Source organism: Rasamsonia byssochlamydoides (genome assembly GCF_041956645.1).
Source record: "Rasamsonia byssochlamydoides strain NRRL 3658 unplaced genomic scaffold VTN77scaffold_16, whole genome shotgun sequence".
NCBI lineage: Eukaryota > Fungi > Ascomycota > Eurotiomycetes > Eurotiales > Trichocomaceae > Rasamsonia > Rasamsonia byssochlamydoides.
The window spans coordinates 118930-143831 of record NW_027192399.1 but is presented as its reverse complement, the minus strand read 5'-3'; the positions used below and the strand labels follow the sequence as shown (position 1 = coordinate 143831).

The 24902-nt window shown below is 48.8% G+C and overlaps 12 protein-coding genes across 12 annotated transcripts; 6 read left to right on the top strand and 6 right to left on the bottom strand.

Annotated features, from left to right (window-relative positions):
• Window positions 1-915: 915 nt before the first annotated feature.
• On the top strand, window positions 916-2541 carry VTN77DRAFT_2052 (uncharacterized protein; the record flags this gene model as incomplete). Its single annotated transcript, XM_069417851.1, has 3 exons — window positions 916-1133; window positions 1193-1390; window positions 1449-2541. The coding sequence occupies 3 exons, from the start codon at window positions 916-918 to the stop codon at window positions 2539-2541; spliced, it is 1509 nt and encodes a 502-aa protein (XP_069279532.1).
• A 244-nt stretch (window positions 2542-2785) lies between these two features.
• On the bottom strand, window positions 2786-3480 carry VTN77DRAFT_2051 (uncharacterized protein; the record flags this gene model as incomplete). Its single annotated transcript, XM_069417850.1, has 2 exons — window positions 2786-3269; window positions 3377-3480. 2 exons carry the CDS (start codon window positions 3478-3480, stop codon window positions 2786-2788), a joined length of 588 nt encoding a protein of 195 aa, XP_069279531.1.
• An 809-nt stretch (window positions 3481-4289) lies between these two features.
• On the bottom strand, window positions 4290-4806 carry VTN77DRAFT_2050 (uncharacterized protein; the record flags this gene model as incomplete). Its single annotated transcript, XM_069417849.1, has 4 exons — window positions 4290-4433; window positions 4546-4611; window positions 4674-4739; window positions 4789-4806. The coding sequence occupies 4 exons, from the start codon at window positions 4804-4806 to the stop codon at window positions 4290-4292; spliced, it is 294 nt and encodes a 97-aa protein (XP_069279530.1).
• A 671-nt stretch (window positions 4807-5477) lies between these two features.
• On the top strand, window positions 5478-5965 carry VTN77DRAFT_2049 (uncharacterized protein; the record flags this gene model as incomplete). The annotated part of the gene is made up of 3 exons (XM_069417847.1): window positions 5478-5550; window positions 5754-5791; window positions 5864-5965. The coding sequence occupies 3 exons, from the start codon at window positions 5478-5480 to the stop codon at window positions 5963-5965; spliced, it is 213 nt and encodes a 70-aa protein (XP_069279529.1).
• Window positions 5966-6474: 509 nt separating this feature from the next.
• Window positions 6475-7134, bottom strand: VTN77DRAFT_2048 (uncharacterized protein; the record flags this gene model as incomplete). Its single annotated transcript, XM_069417846.1, has 1 exon — window positions 6475-7134. One exon carries the CDS (start codon window positions 7132-7134, stop codon window positions 6475-6477), a length of 660 nt encoding a protein of 219 aa, XP_069279528.1.
• A 48-nt stretch (window positions 7135-7182) lies between these two features.
• VTN77DRAFT_2047 (uncharacterized protein) lies at window positions 7183-9087 on the top strand (the record flags this gene model as incomplete). The annotated part of the gene is made up of 5 exons (XM_069417845.1): window positions 7183-7357; window positions 7419-7489; window positions 7541-7668; window positions 7725-7906; window positions 7958-9087. The coding sequence occupies 5 exons, from the start codon at window positions 7183-7185 to the stop codon at window positions 9085-9087; spliced, it is 1686 nt and encodes a 561-aa protein (XP_069279527.1).
• A 1562-nt stretch (window positions 9088-10649) lies between these two features.
• Window positions 10650-11270, bottom strand: VTN77DRAFT_2046 (uncharacterized protein; the record flags this gene model as incomplete). The annotated part of the gene is made up of 2 exons (XM_069417844.1): window positions 10650-10658; window positions 10734-11270. The coding sequence occupies 2 exons, from the start codon at window positions 11268-11270 to the stop codon at window positions 10650-10652; spliced, it is 546 nt and encodes a 181-aa protein (XP_069279526.1).
• A 2519-nt stretch (window positions 11271-13789) lies between these two features.
• On the bottom strand, window positions 13790-14751 carry VTN77DRAFT_2045 (uncharacterized protein; the record flags this gene model as incomplete). The annotated part of the gene is made up of 4 exons (XM_069417843.1): window positions 13790-14168; window positions 14219-14546; window positions 14599-14667; window positions 14721-14751. The coding sequence occupies 4 exons, from the start codon at window positions 14749-14751 to the stop codon at window positions 13790-13792; spliced, it is 807 nt and encodes a 268-aa protein (XP_069279525.1).
• A 1100-nt stretch (window positions 14752-15851) lies between these two features.
• VTN77DRAFT_2044 (uncharacterized protein) lies at window positions 15852-18225 on the bottom strand (the record flags this gene model as incomplete). The annotated part of the gene is made up of 3 exons (XM_069417842.1): window positions 15852-17964; window positions 18017-18164; window positions 18213-18225. The coding sequence occupies 3 exons, from the start codon at window positions 18223-18225 to the stop codon at window positions 15852-15854; spliced, it is 2274 nt and encodes a 757-aa protein (XP_069279524.1).
• Window positions 18226-18696: 471 nt separating this feature from the next.
• On the top strand, window positions 18697-19357 carry VTN77DRAFT_2043 (uncharacterized protein; the record flags this gene model as incomplete). The annotated part of the gene is made up of 3 exons (XM_069417841.1): window positions 18697-18865; window positions 18931-19015; window positions 19075-19357. 3 exons carry the CDS (start codon window positions 18697-18699, stop codon window positions 19355-19357), a joined length of 537 nt encoding a protein of 178 aa, XP_069279523.1.
• Window positions 19358-19717: 360 nt separating this feature from the next.
• On the top strand, window positions 19718-20900 carry VTN77DRAFT_2042 (uncharacterized protein; the record flags this gene model as incomplete). Its single annotated transcript, XM_069417840.1, has 5 exons — window positions 19718-19919; window positions 20008-20129; window positions 20188-20246; window positions 20312-20820; window positions 20875-20900. The coding sequence occupies 5 exons, from the start codon at window positions 19718-19720 to the stop codon at window positions 20898-20900; spliced, it is 918 nt and encodes a 305-aa protein (XP_069279522.1).
• Window positions 20901-21978: 1078 nt separating this feature from the next.
• VTN77DRAFT_2041 (uncharacterized protein) lies at window positions 21979-23180 on the top strand (the record flags this gene model as incomplete). The annotated part of the gene is made up of 3 exons (XM_069417839.1): window positions 21979-22230; window positions 22336-22803; window positions 22905-23180. 3 exons carry the CDS (start codon window positions 21979-21981, stop codon window positions 23178-23180), a joined length of 996 nt encoding a protein of 331 aa, XP_069279521.1.
• Window positions 23181-24902: the final 1722 nt, after the last annotated feature.

The following is a 24902-nucleotide window of genomic DNA, read 5'->3' as shown; positions in this document are numbered from 1 at the left end:
CTGCCATGCGATGGATGGGCCTTCGTGGTGCTTCTGCTCTTCTTGAAGGTGCATAATCCGCGCACAAAGCTGCTCGACGGCCTTTGCGCCATCGACTGGCTCCGTTCGATCCTGGTCACCAGAGCGACGCTCATGCTTCTCTGGGCATGCAGTATGGCGACGTCACTTACACGTGGGGCTCAGCTACCGTCATCTGACCGATTGTGTTTGCGGTCGTGACCTTGCTATCTTTTCGTGGTCAAGTGGAAACTGGCCAAGTATCCCGTCATTCCCCTAGCTATTCAAAAAGGGTGCGACTCTGGCGACGCGAGCACGCACGGCTTCGCCTTTGTCGCGGCCGTGTACTCCCTGCCCATCTACTTCCAAGTCGCCCTCGGCGCGATGCGACCTTTCGTCGGATGATTCATTTCAGTTCAATTCCTGCATTCTCTGATCGAAGGCGCAGGATTGATGCTCTCTGATTGTACAATACAATATGCCTAACATAATTAATTTATGCAACTGAGGAAGTCATGGTATATCTCGGAAAAGCCATATTAAGGAAATATGTGCATCTAACCTTTTGGAGAAATATATTGCATAATAATAGCCTCAGAGGCAACTTGAGTATACATAAATGAGTTCTACATGCAGTAGGAGCCCTCGTCATGGAAATTCCAGGCGAGAGAACACTAAACCGAAAGAGGTAATGCACAGCAGGGCGATCACAATTCCCATTTGGGCCTCATGTCACGTGATAAATGCCCTCTTTATCCAGATTAGGGATAGGGCTAGCCAAGGCGGTGACACGACGCGTCCGTCCCGCGTCTCACCCACGCGTTAATGGATCCGCCGTACAGAGTATTATGGTGAAGCTCCCTCTATCAACACGAGTAGCAGCCTCAACAACCAGATTGATCTTTTATTCCATTCGACATGCCTCATTCTGTGTCTTCTGACTCCTCCAAGCGGGACGGCGAGGATGACATTCTTCCAGATGCTCCGCCAGAATCCGCTTCCGCAGAGCTGGAACCTACCAAGGCGGGCGTGAAACTCGAGGATCTGTTTAACGACGACGATGACGACGATGAGTTTCCAGCTTCAAGTGCCCCTGCTGCTGATGCAAAGACCGAAAGCTCTCCGCCGCCTGCGCTGTAAGTGCTAGAAGCAGAATGGCAAGACGCAACACGCACTGACACAGACGATGTTGCAGCCCGTCAGCGCCTGCGCCTTCAGGCACAGATACGGAGACAATGCTCGCCTTCTACCAACGGCTGTTTCCGTTTCGATATATCTTCCAATGGCTGAATCATGGCATTGTGCCGTCGCCGGATTTCGGCAATCGCGAGTTCGCGCTCACGCTGCAGAATGATGCTTACCTCCGATATCAGTCATACCCAACGGCAGACTTGTAGGCTTTCCCTGCTTGTCTTTCTCTCTTGGTGTGTATGCTAATTGCTGAATGATAGGTTTCGGAAAGATATTCTCAAAATGAATCCCTCCCGTTTCGAAATTGGTCCGGTCTATAGCACCAATCCGCGAGATCGCAAGACGTTGCGGGGTGGTCAGATGAAACCTGTATCGAAGGAACTCGTCTTCGATATTGACCTGACGGACTACGATGACATCCGTACCTGCTGCACGAAAGCGAACATCTGCAGCAAATGCTGGGCCTTTGTCACAATGGCGATCAAGGTGATCGATACGGCGCTGCGGGAGGACTTCGGGTTCGAGCATATCATGTGGGTGTATTCTGGCCGTCGTGGTGCGCACGCCTGGGTGTGTGACCAGCGAGCCCGCAATCTCTCTGATGACCGACGGAGAGCGATCGCCAGTTATCTCGAGATAGTCCGCGGTGGAGACAAGAGCGGGAAGCGGGTGAACCTGAGGCGCCCGCTGCACCCGCATGTCGCTCGCAGCATTGAAATCCTGAAACCATATTTTGCCCAAACGACCTTGGTCGATCAAGACACGTTTGCGGCTCCGGAGCAAGCCGAGCGCCTTCTCTCGCTACTACCGGACAAGACGCTCTGCGAAGCATTACGGAAGAAGTGGGAATCGGCGCCCGAGCGCTCCAGCACAAGTAAATGGACCGACATCGACGCGCTGGCCAAGACAGTGAAGGGCTTGAATCCGACAGCCTTGAGGGATGCCAAGCTCGACATCGTCCTGGAGTATACGTATCCTCGACTAGACGCCGAAGTGAGCAAAAAGATGATCCACCTGCTGAAGAGTCCGTTCGTAGTGCACCCAGGCACGGGCAGGGTCTGTGTGCCCATTGACGGGCGGAATCCGGAGCAATTCGACCCGCTGGCTGTGCCGACGGTGACGGAACTGCTGTCTGAAATCGATGAATGGGATGCCAAGCATGCAGGAACTCAGTCAGATGTCGACGGAGAGGGCAATGCAGCCGACTCCGGGCGGAAGCTGCAGGACTACGAGAAGACGCGGCTGAAGCCGTACATCGACTACTTCCGCTCGTTTATTGCTGGTCTGGTGAAAGATGAGCGGTCCAGCAAGAGAGAGCGAGAAGAGGGGACGGGTGATGCGATGGAATTTTAAACAATTTCCTACAGGAAATCATTCCCTTTGCACTTCTGTTTAATGATGGGTAGGAACGTATGTACATACATGGCGATGGATGGCGTTCTGGATGGTTGTTATTGTTGTATGCTCTATGGATGTGTTTGCGTTTGAGCATGATCTAGGAATAGGAATGAATATACTATACGACTGCCTCTGCATCTCTAGTCAAGCAGTCTCTGAAAAGCGACAGCCAAACCACCATTATATACCACCAGGACAACTAGAATATCCCCCTCTCCACCATCCACAGATAAAACTCCGCACACCCCACCGCCGCCTCCACCGTCGCCTCAAACGCCTCCAAACTCCCAAACAACTGCGGAATCGTCACAATACTGACAATCGCCTCCCAGTCCGACACGGGCAGCGTACACAGACCACTATGGACATAGCACCCCGGATGCGTACTAAACGCGTACTCCTTGATCTCCTCGCACGTCACGTTGCTGTTTTGTACTGCTCCGTCAGCGTAGGGCACGAGCTTCCGCTGCAAACACAGCATCACGTGCTCCATCCACGCTTGGCCTGCGGCGGAAAGCTCGGCGCGATCGGCGCTGAATTTGGTGCAGTATTTGAGTCCGTAGCCTAGAGGGTAGCCGGAGGGGCCGCAGTGGTAGCGCGTCTCGAGGCAGAGGGGGTAGAAGGTGCAGTTGTTGGGCTGCGGGTCGGTGCATTCGTTGATGGTGGTGTTGGAAATGGAGCGGCTGAAAAAGCAGTTAGTTGGTTGACTTATCACAGAAATGTGCTTATTCTGTTGTCATTAGAGTTGTCGAGAGTATATGTTTTTTCTATATGATATGACAGTACGTACCTTGCCAAAGATGCATGGTCATGGCCGTGCGCATGCCCATGGGTAGTAGTGGCATTGCTCCAGTCGACTAGGAACGTCAACAATAACAATACTCCTACGAGCATGAGCGAAAAGTGAGGTATTGCCGCTGCTCCTCTCATGTTGATTTCTTTTTTTTTCCCGATTCCAGCGGTTCTTTCTTCTCCTTCTTCTTTTTTTTTCCGACAGAAGATTAGGTTAGGGATATTGTAAATAAGATTTTTCCTGCACCAACGGAAGAGAGAGAAGAGAACGCGCAGAGGGAATAAATATGTGTTTTGTGTAGGAAAGCAAGCAATTGTGAATGTGAATGTGGAAGGGGAAAAAGAACAAGAAAAACTCATGTGCAGTTAGTTCAATAGGTATGTACATCAAATCGAAGCAATGGGGCACAGGGCAATGGAGTGGGCACTGTTGACTTGATGAACAGGCAGCTGATTTATTAGCTGCAGATCATAAGGTCGTCGTCAGTAGTCAGGTTACATCCGACGGATCAGGATCATGGATACGAAGTATTCCGACAAAGTACCTAGGTAGGTACGTATCTACCTAAGTAGTGGACTGTACAGTCCAATTCTGTAACTACCTACCTCACAGAGTAAATTAGGTAGTAAGGACAGAAAATAGAAACGTCTCTGATAACCATCATTCTTTAGGTAGATGCCTATATTAGGTACCTAGGTAGGCAGGAAGTTGGCCCCCATTATTCATTATTCAAGGCTTCAATTCAAGTGCAGTGCTCAGGCCCCACCAAATCATACCTTAGGTACGGAGTCGGGTACCTAGGTACATACATACTTAGGTTTCTTTCTAGAAAAACTTTATTTCTGGGACGTTGCAATGCTGACATTTACGTGATTTCCTATTGAATAGGAAGAAACTGTCTCCAGCTTTGCTAGAGGAAGTGGCATTTCAATGCCACGAGATACTCCTCTTTCTGACAGGGACAACCACCAGCACCTCCAAGAGGCGACATCACCTCATCCTTGTGAGCTGCTGCGATGTGTTTCTTTAAATTATTGGTTGAGGAAAAGCGGTGCTAGACTAGTTAGTAACTAATAGTCGTTACAGATTCAAATTAAATCAAAAATTTTTAAAAAGGATGACAACTAGTTATGTAAAATGTAGGGAAAAATTAAAAGGAAACTAACCTCATTCTCACACCCCTCAGCACGACAGTAGAGTTCTCCAAGATAGATGACCACATGGCCCTTGGGCTGAATAATAAATCAGATTAGTCTTATCCCTCACTTTTTTGATTGGACAAAAAAAAACTTACACTGACTTCAAAAGAAGGAAGCTGAAGTTCAGATTTTGTCAATTCGCAGTATTTCAGGTATGCAGGCTATTAAATATTAGTAATAATTTATAACTGGTTAAGAACCAGCACTTACATGCTTCTTGTATGACATTGTGGCAGTAAGGATGAGGTGTGGAGGAGAGTGGCTGTGGTATGTAAGAAGATTCCCTAGGTATAGGTCGTTAGTTACCTAGGTAGTGAAGGTGGTAGGTCAACCACACTAGTTGAGGTAGGTCATGCGAACTGTACTCTCGAGGTAGGTCACTTGATCTGTGTCCTGCCCTAGCTCTATGGTTATAGCAAGAATTATGCAGGTCATATGACCCGCAAGAAGCTTGTATTAGGAAATAAATAGAGGGCTAATAGAGGCTATAGTTTGAAGTCCTTGTGAGACAGGACTTCACTTCAGAAACAATAATCTATATTTATGTTCTATTTCTGATATATAGCCACCATTTTTGGAGAATCTTTGCGAATGAATGCCAGCTATTATGATAATATAATAATTCAATTCTTTCATTATTTATGCTAGTTCCATACAATACCCCCTTATATTCACGAATTCTCGACTGAACCTGAATAGACAGTAATAATAGACTATTAGACTAGATCTTTTTATGCTTAACTTTAAACAAAAATAGCATATAAACTATTATCGTGAGAAAAATATAACCAACCACTATAGCATGTACTGATGTCCTTGTATGTACTACTAATAAAATACAACCATGAGACTCTGTCGGTCAAGATTGGCAGAGAGGGGTTGGATTTGAGAACACAATCATGTTCCGCATACGAGGATTCAAAGGCAGTAATACACATGTTAGGTCTACTACTCTGCTCGCGGTTGATAAAGGTTCCTCGTGGGAGAATACTGATCATGTGATTCAAGGCCATCTGTCGGAGGACTACCTACATGTGTAGACCGGGAAGAGTGTGTGTTGGCACACCCTTTCGCTTGAGTCTGCAACATCATCTTATTTTGAGAATTCCCCTGACTGACAGTCTCTCCTGACTCAGTATGCAGTCACAACCATTCCTGAAATTGAGACTGTGCAGACCTATTTGTGGATGATCTCTTCCACAGTCTGAAGGTGGTACGTACGATCTGTCCGTATCCGTCAGTCGATCAGCTTACTGTGTAGGAGAGCTAACAACAACGATAATAGCTCGACCAGACTTCTTGGCGAATTGCTTATCAAGAAACGTATCAATTGGATACTCTTCGGCATGACCGAATCCTGGGTGGCGCGACCGGACACCTGCAGTAAATGTCTCGAGCCAACAACTCAAATAGGCAGCGTCATTCGACGCCATGGATTCACAATGCCATTTGAAGAGTTCAGTTTTCTGAGCGGAAACTCGTGTTCTCGGACTGCACCAAGCTTGATGGACTCCGTCAGACTGCTGCAAAAGCAATCAATGTGAATACTCGTGCGAGGCTGAATACCCGCGGATAACCGTCCTCTGACAGCTGACGTTATGCCTTGTTTACTAGGGTCAATCAGATCGTAGCTCCCATTCGCCATTGATAGCTACATCATCGTTATCAGAAGACCTGCGGCGTGGCAAGGCACGTTGTGAAGCTAAGAACCAGTCGAGATTCCAGAAAACAGCGTCGAAGCTGTTCCTGCAAGCATTCCACCGGTGGACTCCGACAACACTGTGAATTGCTGACAGCAGTCGCCCTGCAGCTCAGATCGTACAGATTGTCGCATGACGCGGTTGAAGGATTTATTGAAGCAAGGATGGCATTGGATCAATGGACAGCCCTTGATATCTACCCGCGTGCCCCAGCGAGTCTTAGGAGCCAAAGCCATGCCTGTGGGACCCGCCTCTTGATCCAGTACCAACCATACTGCGGTATCTGTCTATTTGCTGCAAGCAACAGAAATGCGCCGCTGCTTCTCCATAGACTAGGGCATCCAGTTACGATAGCAATCTTGTTTGCACCAACCTCGCTCGTCCGAAGAAACGGAAACGCAGAACAAATCCGAAACCTCAGGTCATTCGAGACGACCTGCGGCTCAAAATGAGATGCAGGCCGGAAATGCATGGGGTAATGTTTCACGGTATGGGATTCGGGACTATCACGCATCCGAGCTAGCGCCATGACGTTCCAACCATTCCCTGCGATTTCCCTTATCAGGACATGCATATCGACGACATCCATGCCAGACGCCCCTGCTGGCGGCACCAGATTGCGGGCAACGAAAGGTAGCGTTTTCAGCCGCGAGGCGCAGACACTATCAAACATGGCAGGTGATCGTTGTCTCACATCTCGAGGAGACAGCCTTATCTCTGGCCCGGTGCAGCCACTCACGAACTGCATCATCGCGTCTCCTACTCTGCGGCGCCGACCGAGCGTTTTGGGGGATTTTTCAGCCGGCTCTGGATGACTGATATATAACTGAGGGACGGTCCAAAATCCAGGATTCATGTTCTGCTTGCTCCTTCCTTTCCCTCAGTTGATTTTCGTCTCTCCATCATGTCTAAAAAAGAGTACGACGCGGAGAAGACCACGGCCGTAGAGCCTCCAGGCGTGGAGCCCGCCGATGCGGAGCCCCAGAGCGCCCCTCCCTCCTATGCTGATGCGGCCGTCGGTTCCATCAGCCCTTTGAAGCGTAATCTTCGAGGGCGCCATATGCAGATGATTGCAATTGGTATGTTTGGAGACATTTCCCAGTTCTCGCGGACGTTGTTGGTCTCTAACTTCTTACAAAGGTGGTGCCATTGGTGCTGGTCTGTTTGTTGGCACTGGTAGTGCTCTGAATTCGGGTGGACCCGGCTCGCTGGTATGCTCTCTCATCTGTTACAGGAGGTATTGCAGGCTGACAATTCTCCAGCTCATCGGTTATCTCGTCGTCGGCGTTATGCTTCTCATAACCATGCAGGCTCTGGGAGAGTTGGCAGTCCTCTATCCGGTCAATGGGGCATTCTTTACATACTGCCTCAGATTCATCGATCCTTCTTGGTAATTCTTGTTGCCTAATTGCAGGATTCGAGAAAATGAATACTGACACCCTCCAGGGGTTTCGCTGTCGGCTGGGACTACGCCCTCAACTGGCTCACTATCCTGCCGTTCGAAATTACTGCTGCCGGTATCACTATTCAGTTCTGGAGGGATGATATCAACATTGGAGTTTGGATCACAGTCTTCCTCGTCGTTCTCAGTGCGATCCAGATCTTTGGGGTGAGAGGATACGGTGAAGGTGAGAACAGATAGATACCGGGGAAACGACCACGCTAACGAGACATCCCAGTCGAGTTCGTACTCAGCATCATCAAGGTGGTTGCTCTCATCGGGTTCATCATCCTGGGTATTGTCATCGACTGTGGTGGTGCGCCCCAGGGCGGATATATCGGCGCGCGCTATTGGCATGATCCTGGTGCCTTCACGGACTTCCCCGGCTTCTGTGCGGTCTTCGTTACCGCTGCATTTGCTTTCGCAGGCACGGAACTATCTGGCCTGGCGGCTGCTGAATCGGAGAATCCGGCAAAGTCTCTCCCGAAAGCCTGCAAGCAAGTGTTCTGGCGGATCATGATCTTTTATGTCCTGGGAACTTTCATTGTCGGTCTGATCGTCCCCTACAACGCCAACTATCTTTTAGGCTCGTCGGGATCGAACACCAAGGCCTCTCCGTTCGTCGTCTCGATCCAAAAAGCGGGCATTCGCGGTCTTCCGTCCGTGATGAATGCCGTCATTACCATCTCTGTCATCAGCGTGGCCAATTCGGCGACCTTTGGCTCGACTCGTACGATCCAGGCCCTCGCCTCCCATGGCATGGCCCCCAAGTTCATGGCGTACGTTGACTCGAAAGGTCGTCCCCTCTTTTGCGTGCTTCTCCAGATCGCCTTTGGTTTCCTTGCGTTCATCAACGAGGCGAGCAAAACAGGCGGTGTCATCTTCAACTGGCTGCTTGCTTTGTCCGGCGTCTCCAGCTTCTTCGTCTGGGGCAGCATCTGTTTCGCCCATATCCGGTTCCGCGCCGCCTGGAAAGCCAACGGCCGGAGCGTCGACGAATTGGCGTACGCGGCTCCCTTCGGTGTGATTGGCAGCTGGATCGGTGTCGGATTGAACGTGATCTGCCTGATCGCCGAATTCTACGTTTCCGTCGCTCCCAAGAACGCTCAAACCTTCTTTGAGAACTACCTTGCCGCCCCCATCATCATTCTTCTGTATGTTTTCTGGCGGATCTACTCGTACTTCACGAACGACCCGAGAGTGGAGAAGCGGGGCTGGAAGTTGTTGAAGTCGGTTGACGAGATCGATATCCTCAGCGACATGCGGGATACGGCGTTGGATGTCGATCTGGAGCCGAGAAAGAAATATGACACGTGGGGCGAGTGGTTGAAGGCTGCGCCGATGAGAGTTGTTCGTTCGGTGATTTAGCTGCAATCCGACTAGAGTTGCGGTACTTTACCGAGACATCCTGCGTAACTGTTGAACATTCTGTCATTCGATAGTGAATTTCCCGTATGTATAATGTACATTACATATATTACTTACCTCTCACAAAATTCCAAATTGAAAGATAGATCACAATTTTCATTCGTAGGTATATATATACATGATAAATACGACCTGGCTAAGTTCGCAACTAAGGACAGGTCAATGTCAAGGTCTAATGTGCAACTCCAGATCTCTCCATATGCATCTGTGCCAAACCTATGCACTATCACTTCATCACTATATTATAAAAACGTTGACTTCCATTTTATGCACTATCATGACTCATGTGGCTGTAAAAAAGCCACATCCATAATTGCGTCAACAGCGGAGCAATGCGGAGTTTGATTGAAAACTGTAGTCAGTAAAATACAAGGCTCCTTATGAGTTTCTGAGAGTACTGAAAAACTGAAGGCGCAACAAATGAAGCGATGCAGACTCGATAATGGTACTGAGGCGTATTACAGTCACGCTATATATTTTACGGCAGAACAACAGGTCTGTACTGTACGCCAAGTGTTGGATAACAATGGTAACATACAATTCCTCGTGTTTGGTAGCTAGCTATTTAAGGTCAAACATTCTTGTCAGGTAGTATTGGTTCCTTCAACGGCTGCAGTGCCAGCAGGGGATTGATTGAGAGTAGGTTTCCCTCCTTCCTGTCTCCCACATCAGATGAAATCCCGGGTAGGCCATTAATCTGTAAGAAAAATGCGTATAGTCGAGATACTTTTCCCCTTTGTCCCTTCTGGATCGCCACATAATCTACCAGCTTGGGATGTAATGTAAACGGTCATGGGCTGTTTGATCTGCCTCGACGGCGGCAAGCTCATCGAATTTCTCATCAACAAAGGCTCGATGCCTTGATGTTCAGCTAAAACGTTGGCTATTACTGCAGTTTTGTAGGGAATGATCACAGATATGAGAAAGAGCGAAGACCTCACAAGGAGAAAAGAAAATCAAATAAATATCGCCTGATGAACACAGGCAGAATGATTTGCGGGAGTGGGACTGGTGGCGAGCGGATTACTTCCCTCGGGAGCAAAGGACAAATAGTATTCCTGTTACTTCACTGTATTCTCTAATCTACCGTCGTCCCTTGTCCTATATATACCCTACATACTTAGAAGGTTTCTATGATTGGGAATAAGAATAGTAAGGAATGTCAATAAAGAAAAGAAAGAAAAGAAAATCGTGACTGCTCAATGTCGGGCTCGGAAAGTTCGTCCCAGGCGGGCTCCCTACACATATTCCTTACCATATTCTCTTCACCATACCTCTTCTTTTTTTTTTATATTAGGTATCTAGTCTTTATTATCTACTTTCCAGGCAGGCTCCCTAGGTAGTTCTTTCTATAGTTCTGGCTATATATATCCTTTGCTTATAAGCCTCATATATAAATAATTCCTTACTCATAATGGAGGTAATCAATCCCTTTTGCCAAGTTATATACCCATCTCTTATTAATTGGGACTAAACAGGCAGATTTCATGAATTTGGTGTGGTTATGCCGGCTTGAATGTGCCATCAGCGCATCCACCAGAACCCTCATCTGTACACACAGCTAGCTCTCTACGAGAGTGTTTTACCTTCAGCTGGAACACGTCCAGTCTCTGATAGCTGCCCACCACATTGTGGTACTGTTTGCCCTGAAAGCAATTGTCCAGATCCATATCCGCGTACAGCACCCCTCCTGGGTCTGCAGACACTCCCTGGGCTGCTGGGCTCCGGTCTGAGGGCAGACAGACAGTGAACGTAGGCAGGAGCGCTCCAGTGGCATCCAGAAACATCGTTGCGTAACGGGATGAGCAGTTCAAAGCGTCTGTAACTGATTCCGATTCCGGCGAGGGCAAGCCAGACGCTATCTCTTCAATAGCTCCCTTATCAAGGAAGCCGGAGCAGAGGACACCAAAGCATTTCGCGTCGAAGTAGTTGGCAGCCGCTCTCGCGCGGTTTGCAGTGACATTATCGTAATTATTCCCACGCCTGACTCTCGACATGTGTCCTTTGCTCTGCTCCCCCTGCACCATGAGCGCGTACCGGGCCAGTGAGCGGGTTCCTATTCTCGCCGCAGATCCTGCAGGGCTCCAATCTTGCCACGGCCGTCTGAGCCACTCAAAGGCCATGTCCGTCTCCAGGACTCCACGTCAAATTTTCGAAGAACGAGGGCCATCGGATATCTCCACGCTGACGACCGTCTTAGTTACTCGTGCAGCCGCAGGATGGCGCGGATCTATGTATATCCTCGCCGTCCGCCCACCGTAGATGGACTCCTGCGCCATCATCCGCTTGAATGAAGAGATCATTGTTTTCGGTCGGTTGGTCGGTTGGCGTTGGGCACGCACTCCAGATGGGGAATACATGCGGGGATAAACGAAGCTCTCTGGGAAAAGACGACCACGTTCCAAGGTTGGCTTTGTTTCTGGCGGCCTCGCGGATTAGCACGATGGCTGGCTTTGTCGGTGGTCTTTTTTTTTTGACGGAGAGAGGAAGATTGGAGAGACGGATGTGGTATGCATGGCTGCGATGTGGGGGAGGGGTATGTTGACAGAAGAAGACAAAGAAAGAAACGTCAAGTGAATGGCGAGGCTGGTATGAGATTGTAGTTTACAGCAAGTAGATGTATGCGGGGGAAAGATGATATGATTGCCCATCTTAAATTAAATACCAGAGTCGGCTTCTCCATGGTATACTTTCAGTCGTCCCGTGGGGGATGCACACACCAAGCGAGGAACTCTGGTGGGGATTAGTCACGAATAATACATCCATAGATAAGATACTAGGTAAGAAACTGTGTACTAATCTATTGATAATAAGTAAAACTGGATGGCGTTCCCAAGTCTCTGTCGTTGGTTCCTCTCTGATTAATTGATATTCACAGCGGACGAGATGCCGCTTGCTTGCCCTAATTCCCTATTGATGCCTCAGGCACTAACATCAACATATTTACTATCGTCACGTAGTATATAAATTACGTATACTTACTGCGTCTTGATGAAAACTAATTTCGTTTCGAACTCTCTATGACAGTTAAAAACCATTATAGAACCCAACATTTACCAATTCCTATCGGCAAGAACGATATTGGCCATTTGTCTGTCATATGCCCATTAACCCTAAGATACTCACCCATAAACAATATATTATTCAAGAAGAGTCTTTGCTTTAGTAGAAGTCTTTCTTGGATTCATACTTTATAGGCCAAGAGTAAGGGTTGTAATATGTGAGACTGGACCTTTTTTTAAAAAAAAAAATTGCTACAATATCCAATAGTAGTATTCTGCCTGAATTAGCAGGCTGCCATCCATCTCCATCTCACTACCTACCTAGTATTATATCGAACTTCAGTAATCAACTAACTGAGCGTCATGTTTCTCCCTAAAACTCTCGAGAAAAAAAAAGCGGCTTCTTATAGCCTTCCTAGAGACCTATCGATACAGCTATTATTTTTAGGAAGGAAATCAAGATGACAGAAGAGATCAGGAATGTAACAAATATTTCTTTTTTTTTCCATCATAAAGAGAGCGGCTGCGAGAAAATCATATAAAGAAATCGTGTAATATTGCCGGATTAGGAAGTCCAAATAAACTCATCAAACTAAACTCGATGTATATTAATCAGGTAAAGAAAGTGAGCATCGCTACTGCCCAAAGTAAGGCAACGTCATGGAATTTGAGGAGCCGTTCAGGTCTGTATTCACGACAAGCAGCATGGATAAATAAAGAAAGTCTTCAATTCCATTCCATGACATCCTCTGAATGGAATAAATATTGCGTAAATAGATAGTAAGTTCAACTGATCGACCCAAGTCAATTGAACTCAACTCAACTCAATTCAACTCAACTCTCCTACCCATAACATTAATTATAATTAGGTACCTAAAAAACTCTTACCACCATAAATCTGATCTGATCTGAGTAAAAATAACAGCTTCCTAACTGAAAACAAGGGGAAAAAAAAAGAAAGTTCAGAGGAGTCACGGAAATCTGCTTTGCATATACGCACATGGGCTATCTACCTACCTACGTATCTATCTACCAAGTTATTTATTCGAGCTGGATTCAACTGGGCAGCGAAAAAAAAAAGGAAGAAAAAGAAAAGAAAAAAAAGAATAAGAAGAAAGAAGAAGATCACCAACATTGATTCATTGCATTGCATTGCATTGCATTGGATAGCATACGCGGGTATAATAATAACGGTATGAAATCATCTCATCTTCAACCAACAAAGTGAGAGGCCACCAGAGTAATACAGTACATACAGTACATACAGTACACAGTAAAAAGAAAAACATGACTTATCAGTCGACAATCGACAATCGTCATTCAACTCGTTCCCTCATTCATAAATAAATGGCTTCCACCCGAAGAACGAAGACCAAAGACCAAAGACCAAAGACCAAGAATTTGTGCAGAAAAGGAGAAAAGAGTTCTTGTTCCTTACTTATTTTTTTTATGTCCGTCGCTCATCATGTCCATGTTCATTCCATTTCATTTCATATAAGTCCTCCCATATAAAACAACCCTATTCGAGCGAAATTCTCCCAATCATAGGTATCGCCGTAGACCCATATTACATCATCATCATCATCCCATGAACGTCGTTTGTCGTCGAAATCATATCACTCGTCCTCGTCACTCATTCATTATTCTTCGTCAGTTAATTGGTTGAGGAGGCTGATGCTCAAAATCATCACGAGCAGGCCGATCGTCACGACCACCAGCAGACCAAACCCAAACCAGCCCAGAATCATTGCTGACGAGCCTACTCCGCTCTTGACGCTCCCGTTCCCCATGTCTTGCGCGATCGTACTCGCTGCCACCGAGGCGGTGTGCTGCCACAACACCGAGACGAGGACAAAAACGGAGGCCACGAAGATCAGCGCCAAAGCTACCTGGGACACCGGCCGCGATGGGAATGGTTTCACTTCCCGTTCGGATCCGCTAGCATCGATCTCCTCGTGCCAGCCGGGGAAGGTGGCGAGCAAGACAAAGCAAAAGAAGGCGAGGATAATGGCGACAATTCTAGACACGATTAGCTTGTCATCGACAGTGAACAAGTAGCTACGACTTACATCAAGTATGGGAAGACGACTGCGTCCTTAAACGTCGATGCCACCCAGATCAGATTCAGCGGATCCTGATCCACGTTCACAATCTCGGCCAGCGCCGTGGCGTTATCGTTGCAAATGAACGAGCCTCCATCAGGCTGAACACAAATCCCAAAGTACCCCACTCGAACTTCAAGCTCGGCTCCACCCACAATGTTGGCTATGGCGACCTCCACGCCGGGATCCACCTGGGCAGGATTGAAGGTGGGCGTATACCTCGTATAGTAGAGAGAGATGAGGAAGATATCCGGAATTTGCGGAGAAGAAGACGAACACCCGGCTAGTAGGAGGGCTTTGCAGCTGGTCAGTTACATTCCAAGTTGGTTCAGGATGGAACCACTTACAAAGCAGGATAATGGCAAGGGCGATGAATATCATCAATATATGGTGGTAGCCCACCATAGTTAGGAACCCTGAAACCGGAATGTCAGCACCGTCCCAGGAAACTATGAATGGAATCACCTACTCGTCCATCCTGTCGAAAATTGTAACGCCATCCCCGGCAGTCTTCACGCACCACCCAGTGGATGGTGCGGCTCCAATTCTCCTCCCGTGGCAACTCTCTGACCTCGCTTCTCGGGCCTCCGAGAAGGAGGCTTTCCTTGAATCTTTTCGCTCAGCACGAGCCGTGCGCCACAACTCGAAACGGAACTGGAGAAGCGGTAATGGGAATGCGATGGAACCGTGGTCGTGGTAGGGTTGACAGCGGTCGTGTGGAATGTGGTTCCGTGGTTTGTTGTGGCTGGAATGTACACGGGAGGAGCTTCGAGGTATATAAGGCGTTCCTTGAACCCTCGAAACTGTCTCTCGATTGATAGGAGGTTGGACCGTCCGTGTGTACTCCAAACCTATTCAACGGAGTCAGATAAACAATATTCCTCCCAGTGGTAGTGGCTCATGTGAGGGAGGGTTGGGAAGTTGAGAGGAGAGGAGGACTAGAGTAGGACAGAAGAGGGAGAAGGGAGGATCGTAGCTGCAACAAATCCTTCTGGACCACGTCACCCACTAAGAGACGCGACAGGCGGTTTGCAATTATTACCGCTGTGAGGAGTTTGGGCATGAAGATATCATTCAGCGTATCGACAGTGAGGGTCACGGTGGCTGGTATCTCGCTGTATCGGTGGCTGGGCCAACGATCTTTGTTTACCGTCGCCGTTGGCCGGGAATCCGCCCCTCACCGCCCGGCAGAACCCCAGCCAGCCTAACCAGTCTGGGTTAGCGGATCGAATATCACGGGTGTAATGCGGCACGGCGGGATCGGGTCCCTTTTAGCGCGCCAACATGTGACGTAGCTGTGGAGAAGGGCCAGCCTGCCTTTCATCGCCAGGAACAACAACTCTCCCACGTGGGAGACAACAAACACAATAATAGAAAAAAATATCAATATGAAAACCAACAATACCGTTATTCATTATTATCTATATACGTCCAAGTAAACCAATGTGTAATGTCGTGACCTGTTTCTCGTTCCAATGAAGCTCCAAACAATACATGACTGACCCAAGACATGTAAGAAAGAAAAACCGATGGCAATGCAACAATGCAACGCTAACTCATATTCGAACCTTCCCAGAAGGCTGTCGCGACGAAAAATATGCTACTTCGGTGTGAATGCGAAGCGTTGAAGATTCAAAGCCGGACGACTGATTGACTCTCCCTCTTCGTCATCGCTGCAGGGGATAAGCAGGTCTTCACTTCCTTGATGGTTGTTCTTTGCAGCCGGTGTGGCTTCTCGAGAGCTGTGTCCTGCGAAATCCGATTCATATCCGGAATCTCGCGTGCCAGCCAACATTTTCCGTGCCCCAAGACCCTCCATCGATCTCGACTTGGTCAGCGCGGTCTGGCCCAGTCTTTGCAACGGCGTGAGCCTGCGACGGATTGCTGGTTTCCCCTTGGATACGGAACCCGCAGGACTGGCCGAGGGGGTTGAGGTTGCAATGGTGTCTGGTTTTGCTTTTCTCTCACTGGCCTCGGTCGTCTCCGGGCTGGCAGCACCTCCGGAGCCCGTGAAGGCGTATTTAGAGAGCAGCGACGCATTCTGTTTCTTTACGTGTGCCTCTTGCACCTGGCTAAATAGTTCTGGGTCTGCATCCGCACTCACGGACGTAATTGACGTCGCTGGGGATGCATCTTCCGGCGGAGAGACCGTCGAACCGCTGTCAACATCAGTACTGGTGTCCTGGGCGTCTGATGCTTTTGACACAAGTGCCTCTGTGGAAGATGGGCCGTCAGGCGTCGGCACTAATGCCGTTACACCCTCGTCTGATTTGCGGACGACCTCGCTAGACTCAATAGGTGCCTGGATATCAGACAGCTGACACATAATTTCTTCCGCAACTTCATCGGAATATACGCCGAAATCAGACCTGCGTGATTTCTTAATTCTTGCCAACTTCTGCCCGCTCGGACTGGGTTCTGCGCTGCCGCCTGCAAAGAAGCGGCTCCGAGATTCCGTGGATGAGCCCGGGGGAGTCTCTTCGTCCGCATCAGAGCACAGTCTCTGCCGTTTAACTGCTGGAACCGTTGCGACTCTGGCTGCACGGGCAAGGAAGGATTCCCTTTTCGTAGTTCTGACCGTTGGACTTGCAGCGGGGCGAGTCTGGGGGATGGACGACGCTGATCGGGTGAGGCTGGGTCCTGTCGGTGCCGGACTGGCTTCCCACGAGTTATTGGCATTGCGTTCAAGAAGGCGTTGTTGGCTTGGTGATGGCGTAAGGCTATTCGGATCGAGCTCAGCAAGGGGCACGCGTTTGGGCGTGAAGAACGCGCTGATGGGCTTATTTGATTTCAGCTCTGCAGACGAAGCCAGCGTCTGTCTCCGTGTTATTCCAGAAGTGGCCTTTGTCGCCAGCGACGGCTTCAAATTGATCGGCTCCTTTGTCATTGGATCAAGATCTCCACAAGCGACACCGAGTGCAATCTCCGGATCGACGTCTTGTCCGATGAAGGGCATCTCTTCCACATTAACACTACCGTCCAGAGGGGTGAGGGTCACGAGCTTCCCCGCCTTAGGACAGAACACCCGCTGGTAGAGAAAGGTAAGCTCTGCCTGCTTGAATTTGTCCAAGTAATCCGCGGGCACTTGGTAGTGTCCTTCGAATTGGAGGACCCTCAGGACCTTCTCTACGTTCTTGTATTTCCGAATACTGCGATAGGCGGTCTTCAGTCCCATCTTGGGGATGCTGGGCAGATAATCACATCCGCTGAGGATGCACATGTGCCGGAAATCCGCATCTGTCCATCCAATCAAGCTGATATCTCGACAGGAAGCGAAGTCTGCGCGGTTGATCTCAATGCAGTCACCATGCTGGTCCAATTTAGACAGGAGGCGTTTCGCGCCGAAGACCAACAGGTCCGAGTCTTCCGATATGATGCCGTTAATTATACCCTGCCGCTCTAAATACGCCAGTTGAGCATCGGCTTCGTATGGCGCCACCAGGTACTGGACGTTCATCTTTTTCAATTCCTCGATCAGCTGCCGTGCCATGTGCGGCGTGACATCCACAGCCTTCTGAAACTCCTGATAAGCTTCGGCCGTCCGGCCTTTGTTATATAGCTCCAGAGCCAGCTTCTTGCTTTCTTCCCGTTTCTTCAGGCGTTCCGACTCCGTCCCAGCCTTGCTAGGAAGGTTGTCGCCATCGAATACCAAATATGGGGTGACCCCAAAAAAGATGAGCATGCGGACACGGTTTAGGACGAATTCAATATGCCTGTACCAGCTTAGTGACTTTGCATGATTTGGAGTCAGCGGAGTGGACACACTTTACCGTGGGCCTGTCCAAGGCCAAGTCCATGGCACAGGCAACGGTACCTCGGTGAAGCCATCCGTAAGCGTCGACTCCAATGGTCTGGCCACTGAATTTTTTGACATGGCATGGTTTCTGGATCGACTTGAGAAGACCATGAAGTCCTGCAGTCTCTGTTAATGCCGCCTTGCAAGTAGTCAAGTGTAGCGTACCTTTGATACCCATCCTCAGGCAGTCAGGTCGCCCTTGCTTTTTTGTTTACATGGAAAACGCGGATATCTACACAACACAGCAGCGTCAAAACTCTGGGGAAGTACAATAATGAATAATCCCAGTACCAAAAGACAGTATGAAATGGATACCAAGAAAAACAAAAAGGAAAAGAAGCCTGTGAACAAGAATTACAGCCGCATTTATTTGGGGAATGCCAAAGGCGTCAACTCCACGACGCGCCGGACGCGAGCCTCGACGGGTGGAGACCCATCCGCCGATCGACATGATTGGCTCCCCACTTCCTCCACCATTTCCTTCCTCACCGCCTTGCGATTCTGCTGGTTCAAAGAAAAAAAAATTAGATCAAGGTAACTGACATACGTACTGTTGAACATTGAAAGGCTTTTTGAGCACGGTTTTAATCATGCTTATTGGCTATTGATTCTGGAAATTGCAAACTGAGGACAAACATTAACCAATACAATGACGAAGAACTTGTACAAGGTACAGAAGCAAATCTCCAAGAAACGAGGCAAGCTCAACGCCCTGCATGAGGACAGCCGCGATGCGAAGCGGCTACGACGAGCAAGCGCACGCGAGGATCGGTTAGCCCGCGTCGCATCAGAAACGTCAAAGGCGCGACAAGTTTTCTGTAAGTACTGGGCGAAACTCGTGTCAAGCACATGTGGAGTGATCGGCTGACCTGTCTTCTCGCAGTGGACCGGGTCGCGTTCTTCCAGGAATGCTTGAAGGAAGCTTCCGTCTCTATCTCCGATGCTGACATGGCAGAGTTAGTAAAGAGGTGAGTGCAGCATTTACCTCAGCCAACGGCATTTGCACTAATCACAATCACCCGGGCAGATACATCCATCGCAGTGACTCGGAGCTCGAACAGCTCCGGCAAGAACGACGGAAAGGTCGGCCGCCCAGCAAACGGGAGGATTTACTTGCACAACGGATAGCGGAGGAGGAAAAGGAGTTCAAGGCCGGGTTCTGGATGCCCGATCTCACCGATGACGATGTACGGATACGGCTGACGGCCTGGAATGGAGACTGGTCGAGTTTGAGCACAATCAAGTTCATTCGACTGTCGCAGGACGGGGATAAGCGCACTTCTAGTTTTCCGCCCAAGGGGTTGTCATGAACCGATTTGCTGCAGGATAGTTGCTGTCGTTACGTTTTTTTTTTAGTCATGAGGTTACGCTGCATGATGCGACTGTAGATAACATTTCTTGCATTCTGCCTGGCCTAAATCAACGTTGATTTTATTTTAACCTGCGAACGAAGAGCTTGCTTGCATCACTCTGTAGCTCCTTCATGCTGATTGGTGGATGAGAGGGTGCCGCTAAGGACTCGTTTCTTGGCATCGCCCAAACTTTTCTGGAACAGCTAACATCATCACTCGCCTCTACCATTCCAAAGCTTCAACCTTCCACCTCTTTTGTTTCCTCATTCCATCCAGCAGCTTGTCTCTACGTCTCCTCAGCCATATCTGTTATTCAAGATGCTGTCTCTCCGAGCATTCACGCGCTCTGCGCCTCGCACATTCTCCCGCTCTTTGTCCATCGCTGCTCGGCCTGCTGCTCGTCCCCTGTCGGCCACTATCCAGCGACCCAGCCTGCTGGCTTCCACGCAAAAATGCATTGCAAAACAGGCTTATCCGGCTTTTTCCACGGCACGGATCTTGCGGGAGCCGGCTGGTGAAGGTGTGTTTTAGCAACGACAGTACCGAAAGGAGCCCAATTTCTGGACGAAAATCTTGAATTGCATGTACTGACAGTTATCCGCGGATAGGTGATGTCGAACTCATTGCCAAGCTTGAAGACGAACTGCGCCACGAGAAGGCCTCGGGACTGGACGGATTGGAAGCCTCGGTCGAGAACATCAAACTCCTGCTCGAGAATGGCCCTTGGCAGGTATGTGGTGGTGCTGTATCATACAACTCAATATCATTGATACTGACTGTTGCTTCAGGTGAAGGATGTTCCCGGCGAGCAAGAAGTTGTGTTCTCCCGGAAATTTGGTAACGAAGAGTAAGTTTTTATCACACTGATAAAGGTATGGGTCGTTGCAGTTAACCTCTATCAACTCTCCATAGCATCCGTGTTACTTTCACCGTCGCCGATCTCCAGAACATCACCGAGCAGCCGGAGTTTGACGATGCACTGGCCGATGAAGCTGATTACGCCGATCACTCCCATGCCGCGGACCAGGCACGAGCGGGCCAGGGCAATGTCGGTGCCTCCGCCGACCGCGAGTTTGATGACGAGCTGGGAGAGCCCAGCTTCCCTGCGCGCGTCAATGTGACCATCGAGAAGCCTGGCAGTGGCGCTCTGCTGATCCAGACCGTTGCTCAGGATGGTGTCTTTGAAGTCGAGGAGGTCTCGTACTTTGCCAAGCCTGATCTGGCCCATGCCGAGACGGCCGAGAAGGACTGGTCTCGGCAGAGCTTGTACGCTGGTCCTCCCTTTGAGAACCTGGATGAGGACCTGCAGAACTACCTCGAGAGCTATTTGGAGGAGAGAGGCATCAACTCGGAGCTCGCCAATGTGATCCCCGACTACATCCAGGTCAAGGAGCAGAAGGAATATGTCCGCTGGCTCGAGAGTAAGTTGCACGGTGCAATTGGCTTGTGGGATGCCTACTAACCTTTTTCAATAGATGTCAAGAACTTCGTTGCCGCATAAACTTTGTTTGCTATACCCTTGACCGGTCTCCCATCTCATCTCTCCACTTGATTCGACCTTGTCTTTTTTCTATTTTTGATGCACTCACTTTGTCATGACCCCTGACACATCAGCCTTTATCTGGGCTCATTGTTCAGATAAGAAATGATGGCATGAACTGTGTCAGGTTTTAAGACATGTATGTAATATAGACGGCTCGATTAATGGACATCTATGATAATCGATACGACCATAATTCGTGTATTAGCTGAGAGGTCTTGGTGGTACACATTTCAGTAGTGTATATCAGAGGTGTCAGGTGACTCCAAGAACGTAAATTGGGGTTGATGGCTGTCCTACAGACACTCCATAAATTTTACTCAACTAGTGATCTTGTCCTTCACAACGTTCGCTTGATTTGGCTGGACATCTCACTGCAACTGTCCCACTAGGTTCCTGACGCATCGAACGAGATGACATGGCCAAGGAGCACCCCTACTCCCGGTTTATACTAGGTATTCAGGAAATTCCAATCCTTCGTATGGGATCCTGACTAGTTATTTCGCACGACGACGACGCAACCAGAATTGGTATATACAATTCGGCAGCTTGACTCAACTGGCAAATTGACCACCACATCGATCTTCTGTCTGTACAGTACGGAGGATGTAAGTAGGTAGTGGGGCTGGCTGTCCTCAACCCCAGAACCCCACGTTTCGGCATCCGAGCGATGCTGATCCCGGTGGAGATCCCCTGATTACCTCGATGCTAACTGGTTGCGACCAGCTGGAGTCTTAAATATTCATCCATTGACGATGTGGTTATTATTCAGTCACGGGGAGGGGAACTCCCATTTAGCCTGCTGTACCCCGTATGTTCGGCAAGAGGCCAGAGAAGAAGAAGCTGGCAGGTTGCAATTTCAGAACTTTGCAGGTTTATAACAAGAAGAAGCGTTCATTCAGCGGAGGGATACTTCGCAACTGCTGAAGCGCAGGTCTTGTCAGTTGCTTGGCTTCGACAACAGGACTTCAACTCGAGCAACGCGCTTCTACCGCATTTACCATTGACCCCTTTTCTGGGTAAATAAACACATATCGCCATGGCCTCTTGTCAAGCAAACGGCGACGAGGTTCAGAAGAAGCAGAATGGCACGATCTCATCTTCGTCGCCCAAGCTGGAAGATCTGACGGCGGAGAACTTGACCGCGCATGTGATCAACATCAGCTCCAACATCTCCAACGAACGCGTCAAGTTCATCTTCTCGAAACTGATCCAGCATGCGCATGACTTTATCCGCGAGGTCGACTTGCAGCGGGACGAGTGGGAGGCAGCGTGGCAGTTTTTGACTGATGTGAGCATCAAACCTCAGAGATGGTTTCCAGTTTGTTATTTTGTCTATTTAGGTTTACCACCAGTATGTTTAACTGGATTATTGACTTGATTTGATTCGCTGTAGGTCGGCAAAGCCTGCACCCCAGACCGCCAGGAGATGATCCTCCTATCCGACATCCTCGGAATTTCCGCTCTCGTCGACACGATCAACTCACGCCAGGCACCCGGGACCACCGAGTCTTCCGTGCTGGGACCATTCCACAACGAGGCCCAATTCTTCGAGCACGGAGGAAGCATCTCGTCGACGGGCGCGGGCGAGACCATGCTCATCCGAGGCACGGTCCGGGACATTCGCGGAGACCCGGTTTCAAAGGCCCTGCTGGATATCTGGGAGACCAATGGGAATGGGAAATACGACATGCAGGATGACGACATCCAGGGGCCGGACTGTCGCGGCAAGTTTTACACCGATGACCAGGGCCGGTTCTATATCAATGGTGTGAAGCCTGTTGACTATCCGGTGCCATTTGACGGACCGGTAGGCGTGGTTTTGGACTTGTTGAACCGACAAGCCTATAGGCCTGCGCATGTGGTGAGTAATCCCTCTCTCTCTCTCGCTCCTTTTTTCAAACAGAAATATTATAGACAATTACACGACATCCCAACACTAACGCAATAATACCTGATCTACAGCACTTCCTCATCACCCACCCCTCCTACGAAAAATTGAACACCGCCCTGTACAACAAAGAGAGTCCGCGCCTAACGCTGGACCCCGTCTTTGGCGCTAAGACCAGCCTGTCCAAGGACATCATCTGGTGCGAAGACCTCGAGCTGGCCAAAGCGCACGGCACCAAGCCGTTTGTCCGGAAGGTGGACGGAGAAGACCGCGAAGGATTCTGGATTCTGGAACACGACTTTATTCTTGCTGATAAGCAGGGGGAGAAGGTCAGGAAGTCTCATGATTGATTACATATATACTGTACATAGGGTGTGCAGAATCATGGGATGGATATTGCAGTGCATTAGCAGTTACCTAACTATAGTCTTTGCAAAATACCTACGTGTATATCATGGTACCATATACAGTCACTTACACTGTCCTCTACAATACACTATTATAGATGACAATACGGAGTACGGAGTAGTATGTACTCAAACCCCACAAATGCAGTCATGGCCCCACATTGTCTTTCCCACGACCCTAGGCCTGACTAGGAAGGTAGCTGGCCTGGCACAGGTGCTGACTAATCGTCCATTTACTTATTCATGCTCTGACTCGCCTTGAGAGCAAGACCAGACCTTTTTGTAGACACTCTGAACTGGAATCCAGGAAGGCAGATTTCATGGATTTGCCCGTGTGGTATCCTTACCTAATTTAGGTACTTATGTACAAAAACATGTGGCAGTGTGCACACAAATGGAAGTTAGGAGGATTGTTGTGCTGGGTAGGTAATGGAATTCGCAGTGATAAACATTTACTCAGAAATAGATATACTGCTATTCCAGCCCGTTTTCATGATTGTCAAAGATTCTCCCTGTAAGACAGGTGACAGCATCATCCAGATCCTTGGATAAAATGCGCTCATTGTAGAGCGGACACTTGAAGCAACTATAATGTACATGTACTTAGTGCCCCATAATATAATAAAAAGGAAAAGAATAAAACAAAATGACATATCGAGAGCGCGACAGGGACATTACATTCCAAGCCTTGGTTACCGAGATTCCGAGAATACATAGGTCGAGACATTTTAGGTAGGTACATAGGTAGGTAGCTCATCACCAGATGGATCCTGTTCTGTCTCTCCAGCAACAAAATAGAGACTGAGAAAATGGCAAAAACTAAATAAGTAAATAATAAAAAAATCAAGGACATAATAAAAAAAGCTCACACCCCCAGCTTCTTCACCTGACTAAGGTCGCTGGTGCTACGAAAACCCCCACGCCTTGCCTTGCGGGCAGGGATTTTACTGACGACTCTGCTTCTTGAACCTGGGACCCTAAACATATAACAATAGCAGATCGTTATCAACGTAGTATAGCAGAAAGAAACAGTGAACCAAAAAACATGATTAATATCAATGAATTCAAATAAAGAGAATGCGAATGTGAATGCGCTTTGTAGCTCCCTCAGCCTCTGGGCCATAGATAGAATCTACTGTATGTACAGTACATACGGACAAAGGATTCGAAGAATAAACATCATTGAACGAAAAGGAAATAAAAAGTAACATTTCCCTATGGTCAATGCCACTGTAGGTCCTCAAGTCCGAAGGAGACGGAGCGGAGCGGAGCGGAGACGGTAACGGAGACGGACGGGAGATAATAATCAAGCCAAGCCGGACCCGGCTAGACTCAGATCGATCAATGGAGTAGATCTAGATCGATTAGATTAGACTAGATCAGGTTAGATAAGGACGGTCCACGGATTACCGCACATAATACTCTCTGTATGTACACTCCACATCAGCGAAAATGGTCAAGAAGGAAAATATGCATCACCGTACATTCGAAGTTTTGAAGATTATCGCTATGTCGCAGCTATCTACTTGAACTTCCTCCTAGTGGAACTGCAGTCAAGTCAATGTCGGGTTTCTCTGTTGGCTCTGAGTGCACTGCGTCCCCGACAACCCGATCTGATCTACGGAGTACTCCGTACTCGGTAGTTGGAGTTGGATGCTTGGCAAG